At 49.2% G+C, this 14,491-nt stretch overlaps 1 protein-coding gene across 1 annotated transcript in view; it reads right to left on the bottom strand.

Annotated features, from left to right (window-relative positions):
• The window catches only part of LOC127462229 (protein Wnt-9a), a 62,353-nt gene that overhangs the window by 20,844 nt on the left and 27,018 nt on the right, over window positions 1-14,491 (bottom strand). Inside the window, exon 2 of the mRNA XM_051770682.1 lies at window positions 3,106-3,365. Coding sequence (XP_051626642.1) covers window positions 3,106-3,365 — 260 coding nt within the window. The remainder of the gene's footprint in view (window positions 1-3,105; window positions 3,366-14,491) is intronic.

The following is a 14,491-nucleotide window of genomic DNA, read 5'->3' as shown; positions in this document are numbered from 1 at the left end:
TTCCATCAACCTCCACCCATCAGCTTGGGCTCTACCCTTCCCATTCCCCATCCCTGGAAGCTCCACAGATTCCCAGTGCCCATCTCATCCCCATGGGCATCGTCCCACCCACACGGGCAGCTCTTCCAACCAAACTCCACGTGACATTTGGCTCTGGCCAGCCCCAAAGCCATCTCTGCCACGCCCTGTTTGATTGCACCAAGATATTCTGTAACAAGATAATGAGCTTCAAATCAATGCAGGCATTCTAACCCCCGCAGCACTGACAGCCTGCAGGCCGCAGCTATCCAGTTTCAGCCATTTCCAAAATTGTTTGCGAGGATCCAAAGAGGATAACGAGTCCCTCAAACAATCCCCTGTTATTTTAAGAAACGGGCTGCATCAGCCCAAGCTGCAAACCCAGCAGCCAGGCTCTTCTGGTGACCAAGTTTAAAACTTTCTCCCTCCGCTTTTAAGTGAAAAAAGTGGTTCGATTTTTGTTTTTTGGGTTGGTTTCTCCCCCCCCCCCCCCCTTTTTCTTTACTCCTTAAGAAGCTGCTCCTGGAGGAGAGGAAACAAGCCCACCCCCGAATAGCTGTGTCTGAGAGGGTGATACATGTGCCTCTTTGCCCTGGGGTATCACTCGCTGCAACGCTGAACCAGGAACCAGCAGCTCCTGGAGAGGAGGAGAAAGATTTACAGGGCAGGGTGTTGCTCCATGGAACAGCACCTGAAGGATTTACAGCGCTGGTGGAGGGCAGAGATGGTGCAGGGACATAAAACACGGCAGAATGAGACAGCAGGCAGAGCCCTGCAGCCCTCAGGGCTGTCATTTATTACCCGGGTCCCTGACAAGGGGTGGGACCGGGGGGGGTCCCGACGGTGTTTTGAGGCAGCTCAACTTGGGGCTGCTCCTCGTCCAGGGCTGCCCAGGGGGACAGGCCCGTCTGAAGGAACAAGCTGTGGCCTCCAGGTGTCAGCATGAGAAAGTGCTTGGCTTTCCCAAGGCACCACTAATCCAGGGACTCCTCTGGCATGCGGGGATATTTTTAAACGTCTTGCAGCTCTCTGGCTCTTGGACCTCTTGGGTTTCATAAGGACTTTCCTTGTTTCCACCACTCAGTGACAGTGCATTAGTTAAGCCCTGGCGCTTCTGAATTACTCCTCCTCACTAATTAGCGAGGGAGGGAGCCCTGCAAACCTCTGCTCTTGTCTTTAAAGACATCAGCCCCCGGGTTTCCAGGTCCAGGTCCATCTCTGAGTGTGGGACTTTCTGGAAGTCACTAAACCCCTCCTTTTTTGTCTGTAAAATGGTCCTGCTGCATTTTAGCTGCAAGCTGGAAATAACAACGGGATTTACTGAGAGGGTGGGGAAAACTGGACTGTGTGAGACAGCACGAAGGAAGGAGGTAAAAGTACCACCTGATCCTCCAATATTCAGATGGTCACCTCCATCTGAACCGCTGGGAAGAGATGTGGGAATTACCCTCCACACACAGCCAGGAGCTTTTCCCTGGGTAGGGCAGTAACAGAACACAAATATTCACAGGCTTTGCCCCGTGCTATGATGGGGCTCCTCTTGCCCTCTCCCCAACAGGACAGCACAGAACAGCCTGGTTTGCCTTGTTTCCCTTAAGAAGGTATTTTCTCAACTCCTTTCCTGGAAGAGTGACATAATATATAGGAAAAAAATAAAAAGGGGGGGTGGAAAAGAAGAGGAGGAGAAAAGAAAGAAGGGGGAGAGAAGAGGTGGGAAAAGAAGGGGGAAAAGAAGGAGGGAAAAGAAGAGGGGGAACAAGAAAGGGGTGAAGAAGAAGAGAGGGGGAAAAAGAAGGGGAGGAAAAAGGGAGGAAAAAAAAGAAGAGGGAAAAAAAGAAGGGGAAAAAAAGAAGGGGAAAAAAAGAAGGGGAAAAAAAGAAGGGGAAAAAAAGAAGGGGAAAAAAAGAAGGGGAAAAAAAGAAGGGGGGGAAAAGCGGGGGAAGAAGAAGAAGGGGGAAAAGAAGGAGAGGGGGAACAAGGAAGGGGTGAAGAAGAAGGGGGAAAAAAGAAGAGGGAAAGAAAAGGGGGGGGAAAAGAAGAGAGGAAAAAAAGAAGGGGGAAAAAAGGGGGGGAAGAAGAAGAGGGGGGGAAAAGAAGGAGAAGAGAGGGGGGAAATAAATAGGAAGGAAAAATCGGGAGAAAAGCAGGGAAAAATTAGGGAGAAAATCAGGAAAAAATCAGGGGGAAATTAGGGTAAAAAACCGGGAAAAATTAGGGGGAAAAAAAGAGGGGACAGCTTTGGGAGTTTCAAAACCTTCCTCTCCAGCAAGAGCTCAACTTCCAGCAGAAACGAGGAGCAAACTGGATGAAGATACACACAAACACACAGACATCTCCAGCCTCCAAGGAGAGGAGCTTCCAGCGGGAAGCAAGATGAGAGAAGCACATAAATTACGGCCATCAGCCCATAAATTACCCCCATTAGCACATCCTTCGGCCCCGTTGGGCACTGCCACGGCTGAGCTGGAGCCTCCTGCGAGCCAGAACTCTGTGTCCAGTTCTGGGCCCTCAGCTCAGGAAGGACATGGAGGGGCTGGAGCAGGTCCAGGGAAGAGCAACAAGGCTGGGGAAGGGACTGGAGCACAAGTGCTGTGAGGAGAGGCTGAGGGAGCTGGGGGGGCTCAGCCTGGAGAAGAGGAGGCTCAGGGGAGACCTCCTCACTCTCTGCAACTCCCTGACAGGAGGGGGGAGCCAGGGGGGGTTGGTCTCTTTTCCCAGGCAACCATCAGCAAGACAAGAGGGCTGGGTCTGCAGCTGTGCCAGGGGAGGTTTAGGTTGGACATTAGAAAGAATTTCTTTGCAGAGAGGGTGCTCAGCCATTGGAATGGGCTGCCCAGGGAAGTGGGGGATTCTCCATCCCTGGAGGTGTTTAAGGACAGACTGGATGTGGCATCAGTGCCATGGGCTGGGAACCACGGCGGGGTTGGATCAAGGGTTGGACTGGATGATCTCGGAGGTCCCTTCCAACCCAGCTGATTCTCTGATTCTCTGGGGAGGTGGGGACGCCCCAGGGCACACCAGGATGCCAGGGGAGGGGATGGATGCAAGGGGGTGGCACCACCCCAGATCTTTGCCCGCCCTACTGACCTCTCTTGAGCAGGCTGGCCCGGTAGCGGCCCTCCAGGGTGCAGTTCCAGCGCTCGAAGCGGAACTGGTACTGGCACTCCAGGGCGCTCATGCTGATGGCCTCCACCAGGGTCTCGGCCACGCCCGGGTCCCGCCGGCACATCCTGCGCTGCTTCTTCTCCAGCTTCAGCCGGTCACACACCTTGTAGTGGGCTTTGACCGCCGCCTCCTCCATCTCCGAGGTCAGAGGGAGGATGGTCAGGGGCTCGTTCCCCGTCAGCCTGCGAGGAAACACAGAGGGGGGCAAAGCGCGGTGAGGGAAGGAATTTTAGGGAGATGTTCTTTCTTCAGGGGAAATTTCAGGGAGAAATTCTTTCTTCAGGGTGTGCTGAAGCAACTGGAACAGGTTGGCCAGAGAGGCTGTGGATGCCCCACTGCCTGGAAGTGTCCAAGGCCAGGGTGGATGAGGCTTAGAGCAACCTGGGCTAGTGGAAGGTGTCCCTGCCAATGTGGGTTGGATCTCAGTGGTCTTTAAGGTGCTTCCAACCCAAATCATTCTGTGATTCTATGAAATACAGCCCGTGGGATCAGGATCTCGTGGCTGAGCACCCATGTGGACTTGATGTTTGGGCACAGAGGGATTTTAAAGCAAAGCTCCCCTCAGTGTGTGTGCAGGGTGGGAGCAGGAGAAAGGTAAAAAGCAGTATTAGGATTTAGGTTCCCTACCAGCTCTCACAGACATAATGGACATCATGTTTGGACATAAAACCTTGGCCATCTTCACTGCAGGTCTGTGTTTAAAACCGAAATTGGAAAGAAATAATTGAACTGCACGAACTCGGGAAAACAGCAAAAATACACAAGTTCTGCAGTCACTGTCCTGTGCATAAAGAAAAAAATCATTTTGGCACATCAAGCAGAGCCAGAAACCACCTTGGGAAGGGGCAGAGGATGGTGTGTCCCACCAAACCCCAAGAGACACACTGAGAAAGCACATAAAGCCTCCCTGCCCTCAGCAGAAGAGATCCTGACATAAAACCCCGTGAGCCACAGCCTGAGGTTGGAGAGCAGGATACACTTTCCAGGAGATACTGCCAAGAGCTTTTACAAGACAGAACGAGCTCAAAACCTAAAAAAAAAAATGCCCTGAAGAAGTTCATGTCCCGTTGCCCCCTCCCCTCCCTCCTCCCAGCACGAGGTCCCTGACTGGTACAATGTGCCACAAAAGCCCAGCGAACTGTTCCCGGTGTCAAGTGACGGAGCTGCTGGAAAAGGACCAGCCTGGCATCGGCCCCGGGGAGCAGAGAGGCTGCAGGAACATCTGCTGGGCTCAGGAATGGTTTGTTGGCCAGGCTGGCTGTACCCCACTCTCCTGGCTCTGCCCTGCTCCGGCCAGGTGCCAGTCCAGGCAGTCAATGGGAATCACCAGGCAGGGCTTCGGAGGACCTGGACACACATTCCCCAGCCAAAGAGGAAGAATGGCTTAAATCTGGAATTCCAGGATTGCTGGAACATTGCAATCCCAAACAGGGGAGCATGGGGATGGATCACAGGCTTGGACATCTCCGTTGCTGCAGGACCACCAGGGAAAACGGGGAGGGGAGCTCACACTCACCCCCTTTGCTGGATGCTGATGGATCCTGGAAACTCTTTATCTCTGAATTCCCACCTGTCCCACAGGAGCAGTGCTTTCTTGTTTTTAATTCTCTCTAATCAGTGGGATGCATCCTGCCAGGAGCACAGTTGCCAAGGGCAGGCAGCTTGGATGCTTTAACTCCCAAACTCTGGTGCAAAAAGGGCATAAAATCCCGCCCTGGGTCACAGCCAGCAGCAGCCAGGACAGATCCAATCATTCCTGATGCACTGATGAGGTGATTTAACATCAGATATCTGAGGGAGGGGGGAAAAAAATAGCTGAGCTGGGATTTTTAGGAGAACAAAGACGGGCAGCAGGGAGATGTTCTCCTTCAGTTACCTTCAAAAGTATTAAGATCTCCAGAAAGAACCTGTAGTGATAAAAATTCATTGGGAACATGGAAAACTGGTGCAACCCAGGGTAAATTTGCAAAAAAAAAAAAAATATTTTTCCCCCAAATTTGAGAAAAAACAATCTAAAAGACCAAACAGGAAGCTCCACTTGAGGCACAAACGTTAACTGTTTCATTTTTGGTCTCTTAACTGGGATAGAGTGGGGACTTGGTCTCATCTGCTCTCCAAGGAGAGGGGACATCACCCAGCCCTGGTGCCTCGTTAGCAGGAGCTCCCAGAAGGTTCATTTATGAGAAAGGTGCCTTAGTCTGAGCTTCAGGAATCTCCAGGACATTCATTCCTGGCCTTCATGATACTCTGAAGGTTCACTCCTGCGAGTTTTCATGGTTGGCACAAGAGACCCCTCAGCTGGCAAAGGAGAGAGAGGGAGGCAAAGCATTTTTGACAGCTCCCCTTTCCCATTTTACCTTTCCCTCTGAGCAGGTGCTGTTCAGCTAAATGGCCTGGAAAACACGTGCTCTAAGTATCATAGCTGTTGGAGCAAGGAGGGACACAGGAATCCATCCCACAGTCATGATTTCTGCAGAGCAACTGGTGGTTTTCAACTCCCTCCCACCCCTGAGATGCTCAGCTTTGGGATGCTTCAAATTACAGTTTCCAACAGATCAGCCCCCCAAAACTTGCTGATAGCACAGCCCAGTCACATGGATCTCCAATAAAAGTTACCTAAATATGATCAAAATAAAGATCCAGGGATAGGAGAAGGTAGGAAATGGGATTTATGGTGCTGCACAGTGGCACAACACTTCTGGAGCAGGTGGAAGAACAAGCCATGCAACGCATGGAATGAGCCTGGATTAGTGCTCAAAAGCACCCCTAGAACAAGACAAGGAGTAAATTCAGGGGGGGAAAAAAGGGCTTTTCCCAGTCAACAAGCAATGAAACTCTTCCAGGTGAAGAATTACCCTGAGTAGAAGCCACACACACGGACCCACAGGCGTTTTCCCTCCCCAGCACTGGATGGGTGCCCGGGGAGCGATGTGGCGGCCTCGGCTCTCTGCACACACATTCCAGGAGCCCGGGAAAAGGGGTGAGGTGGCACTTCCCCGAGCATGGCATCAATAACAGAGCGCAGGCAGAGCCAGGGAGCTCCACCTGACACGCTGCACAGAACCTCCATAATCCCATAAAGCCCTTTTATGCAACCCCGGGGCTGAGCGAGGTCCTGTGAGGCAACCGTGTCAGTCGGACGCTTTCTCAGCTCCTCACAAAGGCCAAGCTGTTCTTTCCAAGGAAATATCTCAGGGGAGGGTGTGCTTTTTGTTTTTTACAACCCCAGTCCACCAACTGTTACGATTGAACTGCCAGCCAGGGCTCTGGGACTGCGTGACTTTGCATCGAGAGGGGGCTGAGTGTGAGGTGAAGTGGACACACCTTCTAGAGCCCGTGGCAGGGGGGTTGGAACTGGGTGATCTTTAAGGCCCCTTCCACCCAAACCATTCTAAACTGGATTTTAACGTTCTACAAGATGGTGTGTTTGACCACTGGGAACCTGGAGAGAGACCAAACAGCTCACTGCACACAGCCCAGGAAGTTTTGACTCCCTGCAAGTTAACCCCGGCCTCTCTGAGAGCAACATGAACCCACAAAGCCAGGACACTCAGCATAATTCAAGCTTTGGCCTAATCTTTCCTGGCTTTTTCCTCACCCTTGCACCATCCAGACCTCAGGAAGGACCTGCCTGACCTGTGCCATCCCCACCACGCTGAAAGGAACCTTTGTGACATTGTTTGCACTATTCCCCTTCCAGTCCCACCTATCCCTACTTTTAAGCCAGGCATCCAGAAGGTTCCTTATCACCTGCTGGAATTACCAGACCCATCCAGTTTGCACACACGCTGCTTGGTGGCATTTGGCTCCTTCACTTGGGAACTTCCATCCCAAATTGCTTTGTTTGCCCGGAGTTCGGTCTCCAGGACTTGGGAGAGATCCCAAACACAGCCCAGCTCACCCTGAGAGCTGTGCAGCCAAGTTTTTATCTGTGGCACCCTGGAATTATTCCTCCCAGACACGCAATCCAAGGCCAGGCCCTGCCTTCAGCTCATCTCAGAAGCCAAGGGTTTTTATTGCCCCGTCAGCTCACACCTCCAGCGGCCTCCCTGGATTTTCCCTTGCTTAAGTGGGGACTTTCCTTTTGGGAATTTAAAAGGGGGGGTGAGGACACACAGAATAAAGGCACCCACACAGACCTGGGGGTGGGTGCTCTCTCATTTTTGGGGAGTTTCCTTTCCAAGGGCCACTGGAGGCACAGGCCAAGGTGAGCTGCTTTCCTGCAAGGAAAAGCCTCTGCTATTCCCACCTGGAATGCCAGGCCTGCTGAAATATCACATTCCTGTCCCAGCACTTCCTCCTGCTGGGAGATTTATCTCTGGCACATCTGCACAGTGACTCAATTGCTTCTGTTTTCACTTCCTATGTGACTGCTTTTCCTGCAGTGTTGCTGCTCTTCCAGCCCTTTTTCCCTTTCTTCCCAACACTCTTTCTTCTTTTTAATAATTAAAAAAAAGCTTCTGGAAAATTGACAACTTCCAGCCCTTTTTCTTCTATTCCCACTACTGTTTCTTCCCTTTAATAACTAAAAGAAACTCTTGGAAAATTGACAACTTCCAGCCCTTTTTCTTCTATTCCCACTACTGTTTCTTCCTTTTAATAATTAAAAAAAGCTCCTGGAAAATTGACAGCTTCTAGCCCTTTTTATTCTCTTCCTATCACTATTTCTTCTTTTTAATAATTAAAAAAAAAGCTCCTGGAAAATTGACAACTTCCAGCCCTTTTTATTCCTTTCCCACCACTATTTCTCCCTTTTAATAATTAAAAGAAACTCCTGGAAAAATGACAACTTCCAGCCCTTTTTCTTCTCTTTCCACCACTATTTCTTCCTTTTAATAATTAAAAAAAAAGCTCCTGGAAAATGGACAACTCGAACATTAACCTTCACTACAACACCTAAATTAATGATTCCACAACTCAAGTAGTCAGACTGACTTATGCTGGACACCAGGACTAGATTATTATTATTATTTTTCACATCCAACAGCCTTCAGCTGCCTCCTCTCTCTCCCACCACTGAACTCCCACGCTGTGAGGAAGCTTCTAAAAAATTATTTACCAAAATCATTAAAGCCAACTGAATATCTGAAGCACAAAAAGCCCAAAATCCAAGAAAATAATCCGAATTTCACAGTGAGCGATGAAGATTTGATGTTTGGAGCAAGAGTTGGCCAGTGAAGGATCAACCACCTCATCCTGCACTGCGTTGTTTGGTTTTTGAAGTGTTTAGAGGTTCAAGTGTCACCATTTTGCTCACACTCAACGTCCTCTGGAGGAAACCATCTCAAGAACATTCACCAGCCTCATTTCTGCTCTTCCCAGAGCTGTCAAAAGCACTGGTAGACCCCCAAAATCACTTCATATCACAGAAAGTTTTCTCTTTTCTACTAAGTAATTAATTCTCTATTTTCTTTCCACCCCTCAAAGTCAGAACTAAGTTGTTTTTTTTCTTGCTCCAAGACACGATTGTTCACCCCAAAATTCAGGGATTTGTGTCTATTCCACAAAACCTGGAGCCACTCAGGCTAGCTTCAAAATTCTCTGCCTTTCTCTGAGCTACAAAGCCAAAGGTTTCCTACCCTGGCTGATTTATACACACTAAAAAAATCACATATTTCCTTAAATATTTACATAAAAATAAGGTTATGGGTTCTCCAAAGCTCAGCAGGGATTTCTTGGCTTCCACAATGACATCTCAGCCCCCTCACGAAGGTGGTTCTGTTGGAGTTCTCCACTTCAAGCTCAACCTTTCCTTGGTGTAATTTTCCCACCCATCTCCTCTGGCAGATGCTGGGACATCGTGGGGGTCAAAGGAAGTGGCAGGGGGAAAAGTCTGAGGAAATCCAGACCAGCCAGGGCTTTACCAGGCAGAGGTGAACAGCCAACATTCCACCCAGAAATCAAACCCAGCTTGGCTAAAACTCATCTAATCCTGGTCCTTTCCAAGGCTTTGGATCATCCCCAGATCCTCACACTCGTGACAGTTCTCTTCCTTCAAGGTCATTCCCAACCAGCTCCTCTCTGGGCTCCCCTCTCCTTCTGGATCTCCACATCCTTCTCCATCAACAACAGAGAATTTTTGGAGACCCTTAAGCAAAGCAACTGCAAACTCAAGCAGCAGAGACAGCTTTTCCCATCACAGTTTTGTCCCAGCTGCTGTTTTGATCCTCACTCTCCTCTCAGCATCAGGGCAAACACACTCAGAGCCTTGTTTTAGGTGGCAACCCCTCAAAAAGGGGTTTTCTCATGAGTTAAGAGTGACCAAAACTCAGGTGCAGCTTCTGCTTGCACAGACAAGTAACAGCCCCCACCACAGAGACTACTACAACCTTACACACTTCTACCAACTCATAGTAGGCACAACAGGGCCTTACAACCTCACCACAGCCATTCCCTACTCATGGTCCAACAGAGCACGTATCTGATGTGTTTTTCCAGTGGAAGGTGTCCCTTCCCACGGCAGGGGCTTGGAATGAGATCATCTTTAAGGTCCTTTCCAACCCAAACCATTCCATGATAGAGGGAAAACGCCTCTGAGTCAGTGGATCAGCCCCTGAGTGTTGGGAATTAGAAGGATAGAGAGGAGAAAAGCTACAGCATGAGGAACTTCCAACCCAACAGATCCCACTCACCAGGGAAGGACACATCAGTCTCCATCATATTCCTAGTGAAACATGCTCAAACAGATTTTTTTGGGGTTTTTTTTTAGGAGAAAAAGGTGCAGATTCTTGTAGGTGTCAGTCATTCCAGCTTGTTTTCAACCATGCCTGGAGAGATCTATACAGAGGTTTCCTCTGAGCATCTTAGGATGGACAAGAGGACAAGTAAGGACCCTGCTACCCACACCTTCCAGGCTCTTGGGTGCTGGCAAGAGTTATTTCCAGCATCCAAAAAAAAAAAAAATGGAAAAAACCAGCTGCTTCTGAACAAAGGAGTTTGCTGGTGCAAATCTTCCTTCCCAGCACAGCTTTCCCGAATGCTTCCAGCACTCACGGCAACCACTCTGATCCCAAAGCTCTCCTCAGGCCCAGGTGTTACCACAGAGATGCTGCAGTTTCCCATTTTAGCCTCCACACAGGGGTTGGGAGACTTCCAACCTCTCCCAGGTTGCAGAACAGGGAGGTCCAAGAGGAATTTCCCCAGGCCACTTGTCCTGGATTGAGGACAAACACCCCCCCCCCCAAAAAAAGGGGTTGTCACATCACTTCAGAAGGGATTTTTCTGTGCATGGGGCAAGACAAGGATGGTTTTTTCCCAGGTACAGGATGGTTGTTCTACATATAAATAAACCTCCAATAATTTCCTGCCAAAACTTGCCCTCAGCTCCTCCTGTTCAAATTACCAAAAAGTTTGGTACATAATAGATGAGGGTAAATAATTTCCTTCAACTGCAGGAAAAATATCACAGTGAATGAGCAAAGAGTTCCTATGTGGAAGGCTGGAGATGTTCCTGTGATGATCCCTTCCTGTATAAGATTTTTGGGATCAATGTGCCACGAGGAACAGCTGGGTTTGCACCACAAGAAAACACTTCAAGCTGCTGCAGCATTTCCCACTCACCCAAAGCAGGAGACCTGCACAGGTTATGAGTTACAGGTATTATAAATTATTACATATTTATAAATGTATTATAAAGTTCCTTCACTGAAGAAAGGAATTGCCTTCCCTCCTGCCTCCCTTCCCCCCAGGGAGGGAGGCACAAACAGTCAGAAAAACCCCACAACAGAGAAAGGAATCAAATTTGGGTCTTTCAGCCCTTGTTGGTGTATCTGAAGCAGAAAGTTGAACTACCTCTCCTTCTTTCCCTTCCTCTCCTCGCAACAAATCTTATTCAGGAAGTTTCTGGTCCATCAGAGCAAAAGACTTTTTTTTTTTTTAGATAAATTGTAGAAGATCCACCGGATTGGAAGGGACATGAGGACAAACATCAGGAGCAGCTCTACAGGCATTTCCAACATTCCCTCACAATTCCTGCGTGCTGAGCAGTTCCCAGCACCACACCACCTTCAGAAAACACTGCAGGGTTTTTGAGGAGGGGTTTTTTTACCCAGGGAGGCCACAAGTAGCTTGGCTCCCAAGACCTAATTCCACTGGAACAATCCCACTGGAAGGACCCATTCCGCCCATGAGGGAGCAGAGGCAGAGGAAGGAGGCGGGGAGGGAAAGGCTGTTTCCTCTCCCCTTCATCCTCTCAAGAATGAAACAGCAATCAGGGAGATTTAAGAAGGATTTTCAACCCAACTTAAAACCAGCCTGTGCCAGTGGAATGCACGGGCCAGGCGGCAACAGGGGCTTTCACTCCCGATTTAAGAGGGAATTAGCTCTGCCCTTGGCAGCCTGTGCCAGGAATTACCCCCCTGCCAGTGTCCCCCTGCCCAGCTGGACAGCTCCTGGACCCCCACCCCACCACTCACCCCTGCTCCTTATCCAGCCACTGCTTATTTTTATTTAATTTTTTTTTTTCAGCCTGACATCATTTCTTTTGGCCTGAATTCCACTGCGCCTTGGGCAACGTGGAGCTGTGAGTTTTGGTGCAGGGAAGCAGCAGTTAAGTGGGAGAAATGTGATGGAAAATGAAGACATAAACCCAGAGAAGAGAAAATAAAAAGTTTGTTTTAACCTCTTTAGCTCCATAGGGTCCAAGAGGGAAAAAAAAAAAAAGAAAAAAAAAAGATGTTTTCAGAATACAGGTGGGGGTTTTTTTGTTGTTTGGGTTTTGGTTTGGGGTTTTTTTAAGTTGCTGAAAATCCTGCCATCCCTGCATCTCAGCTCCCTGCTCCAGCACAAAACAGCTCAGCTCCACTCCTGATGTGTTATAGTAGTTCATGGTCTCAGGCACACAACGTGATTCTTGGGGTTGTCCTGTGCAGGGCCAGGAGTTGGATTTGATCCTTGTGGGTCCCTCCCAACTCAGGATATTCTATGATTTTCACCCAGAATTGGGTCTAACAGTTTTCCATTCCGTGACATGGGGGAAAAAGGGACATTTCTATATCACTCTTATAGAAAATACACATGAGCATCCCTCCTTCTGCCTCCCTTTTGAATATTTTTTGGTGGGATTGAGGACCAGGAGAGGACCACAAACGTAATGGATCACAGGACAGATACAGCAAAAGAATTTATAGCAGATTTTCAAGACAGGCAACAGGCCACAATGTTCAATAGCCTGATTTTCTCGCAATGAAGTCGAGCCACATAAAAACTCTTACATCTACTCCTACCATGAAACCCAATTTCCTAAAAGCCAGAAAGTCATCTGTGCTATAAACCTGCAACAACAGCTTTGTTTTCCTGTTGCAAGCAAAGAAAATCCAAGTTCATGGTCTTAGGAGCTTCCCTTGTCTAGGAAGAGTTGCACAGGGCAAAGAATATTTGGAATTTGAAATCTAAAACAAAGAGGACCAGAAAAACTCCATAAATGTTTATTTGTTACCTGTGCCTTTTCTTTCTTTTTTTTTTTGCAATGCTGCTGCTTTATATTTATCCCTTATTTTTTACATCACACACAGGGTAATTTCCAGATCCCAAAACACCTCCTGTCCATCCTTCTTGGCTCTCTGCAGATCAAGCCACTGCCATGAAGCCCAACCAAGTCCTGCAGATCTGCTGGAAGCTCCGCAGGGACCACTTTGCTCAGGGCAGTGCAGGGATCAGAACTTTTGATTCAGACCAGGCACAGCGTTAAAAAAATAATAATAATAATAATAATAAACGTTGGAGGAACGGAGCCTTTTTTCCAACCAGCACCTCATTAAACTTCAAGGCTCATCGCCACCGGATGTTGTGAAGCCCGAAATGATGAACAGATTCCAGAAGGGATTAGACAAATTCAGGAAAAGGGAGGGTTCATCCAGATGGGTGATGGAACACGAGGGCTCAGGAAGCCTTTAAAGCCCTGCCTGCCAGGAGGGAGCGGGACACGTCAGGAGCCACATCACTTGTCCCACTTCTCCTTGGATTCCCCAGATGTCCATGTCTGGCTGGACAAACCATTGATTTGATCCCGTATGGGGAGTCCTGAAGGAAGGAATTACCTTCCTATTGTGTCCTCAGCACCTAAAAAGGCACCTGGAAAAGATGCCCCTTGGTTTGGCTGCAGCATTGAACCCAAATGCTCTCTAAACAGCATTTAACCCAACCCAGAGGTGCCCAGCACACACCACACGGATATTTCTGCAGCTGTGGCCATCCAGTACTTAGAGGGGGCCTATAAAAGAGAGGGAGAGTAACTTTTTACATGGAATACTGACAGGACAAGGGGGAACGGTTTTAAACTGAAAGAGAAATTTAGATTAGACGTGCTGGAAAATTCTTGGCTGCGAGGCACCGGCACGGGTTGCCCAGAGAAGTTGTGGATGCCCCATCCCTGGAGGTGTTCAAGGCCAGGTTGGATGGGGCTTGGAGCAACCTCCCAGCAATCCCTCCACGTCCCCAGCGAGCTTCCCACCCACGGCAGGACGTGGGAATGCCTGGCAGGGCCGGCCATGTGTCCGTGTCAGTCTCTCCCGCCGCCCCTGCCAGGGAATGATCCGGCTCCATAATGAATCGCCCATTTGTCTCCCGAACACCTCAGCCAGCCCTTTTGTTCAGTTTGGGAGACAAAAGCCTCGGCAGCAACGCAGCAGGCACTATCCAGCGGGATTTGGACTGCTCCTCTCTCCCTGCCTGTGGGATAAATCCTGTCGGATAAATCCTGCCGTCCCTCCCGAACACTGCCCGCTCTGTTCTCAGGAGCAGAGCTGCCCTTGCCCAGACCACAGCCACTGGCAGCCAGGGAAGAAACTCCTTGTAGCCAACACAGCAGCTTCCCAAGCTGCCTGGAGGTATCCCTGTGCACACACACACACACACACACAGTGGAGCAGCAGAGCAGCTAAACAGAAAATAAAAGTTTACTCTGCAACAACACAAATGAAATGAAACCTTTGAGGGAAACGCAGCGAGTGCAAAGAGCTCCTCGAGTTCACCAGGACAGAAAAACAACTGGAGAATGAGCCTCTTCCTCCTTCCCCTAATTCTACACTCAGGACCTGGAGGTCCCAGCTGGAAGCAGAGACTGGCTCCTAATCAAACTTCTGGATAAATGACAACCTCTAGAAACAAGCATGTGGATTCAGGGGGGGGTTTCACCTCTCCCTCCCCTCAAAACACGCTCCCCAGCCCCTATTAGATATCGCAGGGAGGTCAGCTCGTGCAGTATTTAGATGGTTGGGCGGGTTGACACATCATCTGAGCTATTTTGGGAGCAGTTTACGGGTCTGCAATTCCTCCCCTGCACAGCAGCGATAGCTTTTCCACTCTAATG

The sequence above is a fragment of the Manacus candei genome, unplaced genomic scaffold (assembly GCF_025592945.1).
Source record: "Manacus candei isolate 608988 ecotype Guabito, Panama unplaced genomic scaffold, ASM2559294v1 h1tg000122l, whole genome shotgun sequence".
NCBI lineage: Eukaryota > Metazoa > Chordata > Aves > Passeriformes > Pipridae > Manacus > Manacus candei.
This window is presented reverse-complemented; position numbering and strand designations above follow the sequence as displayed.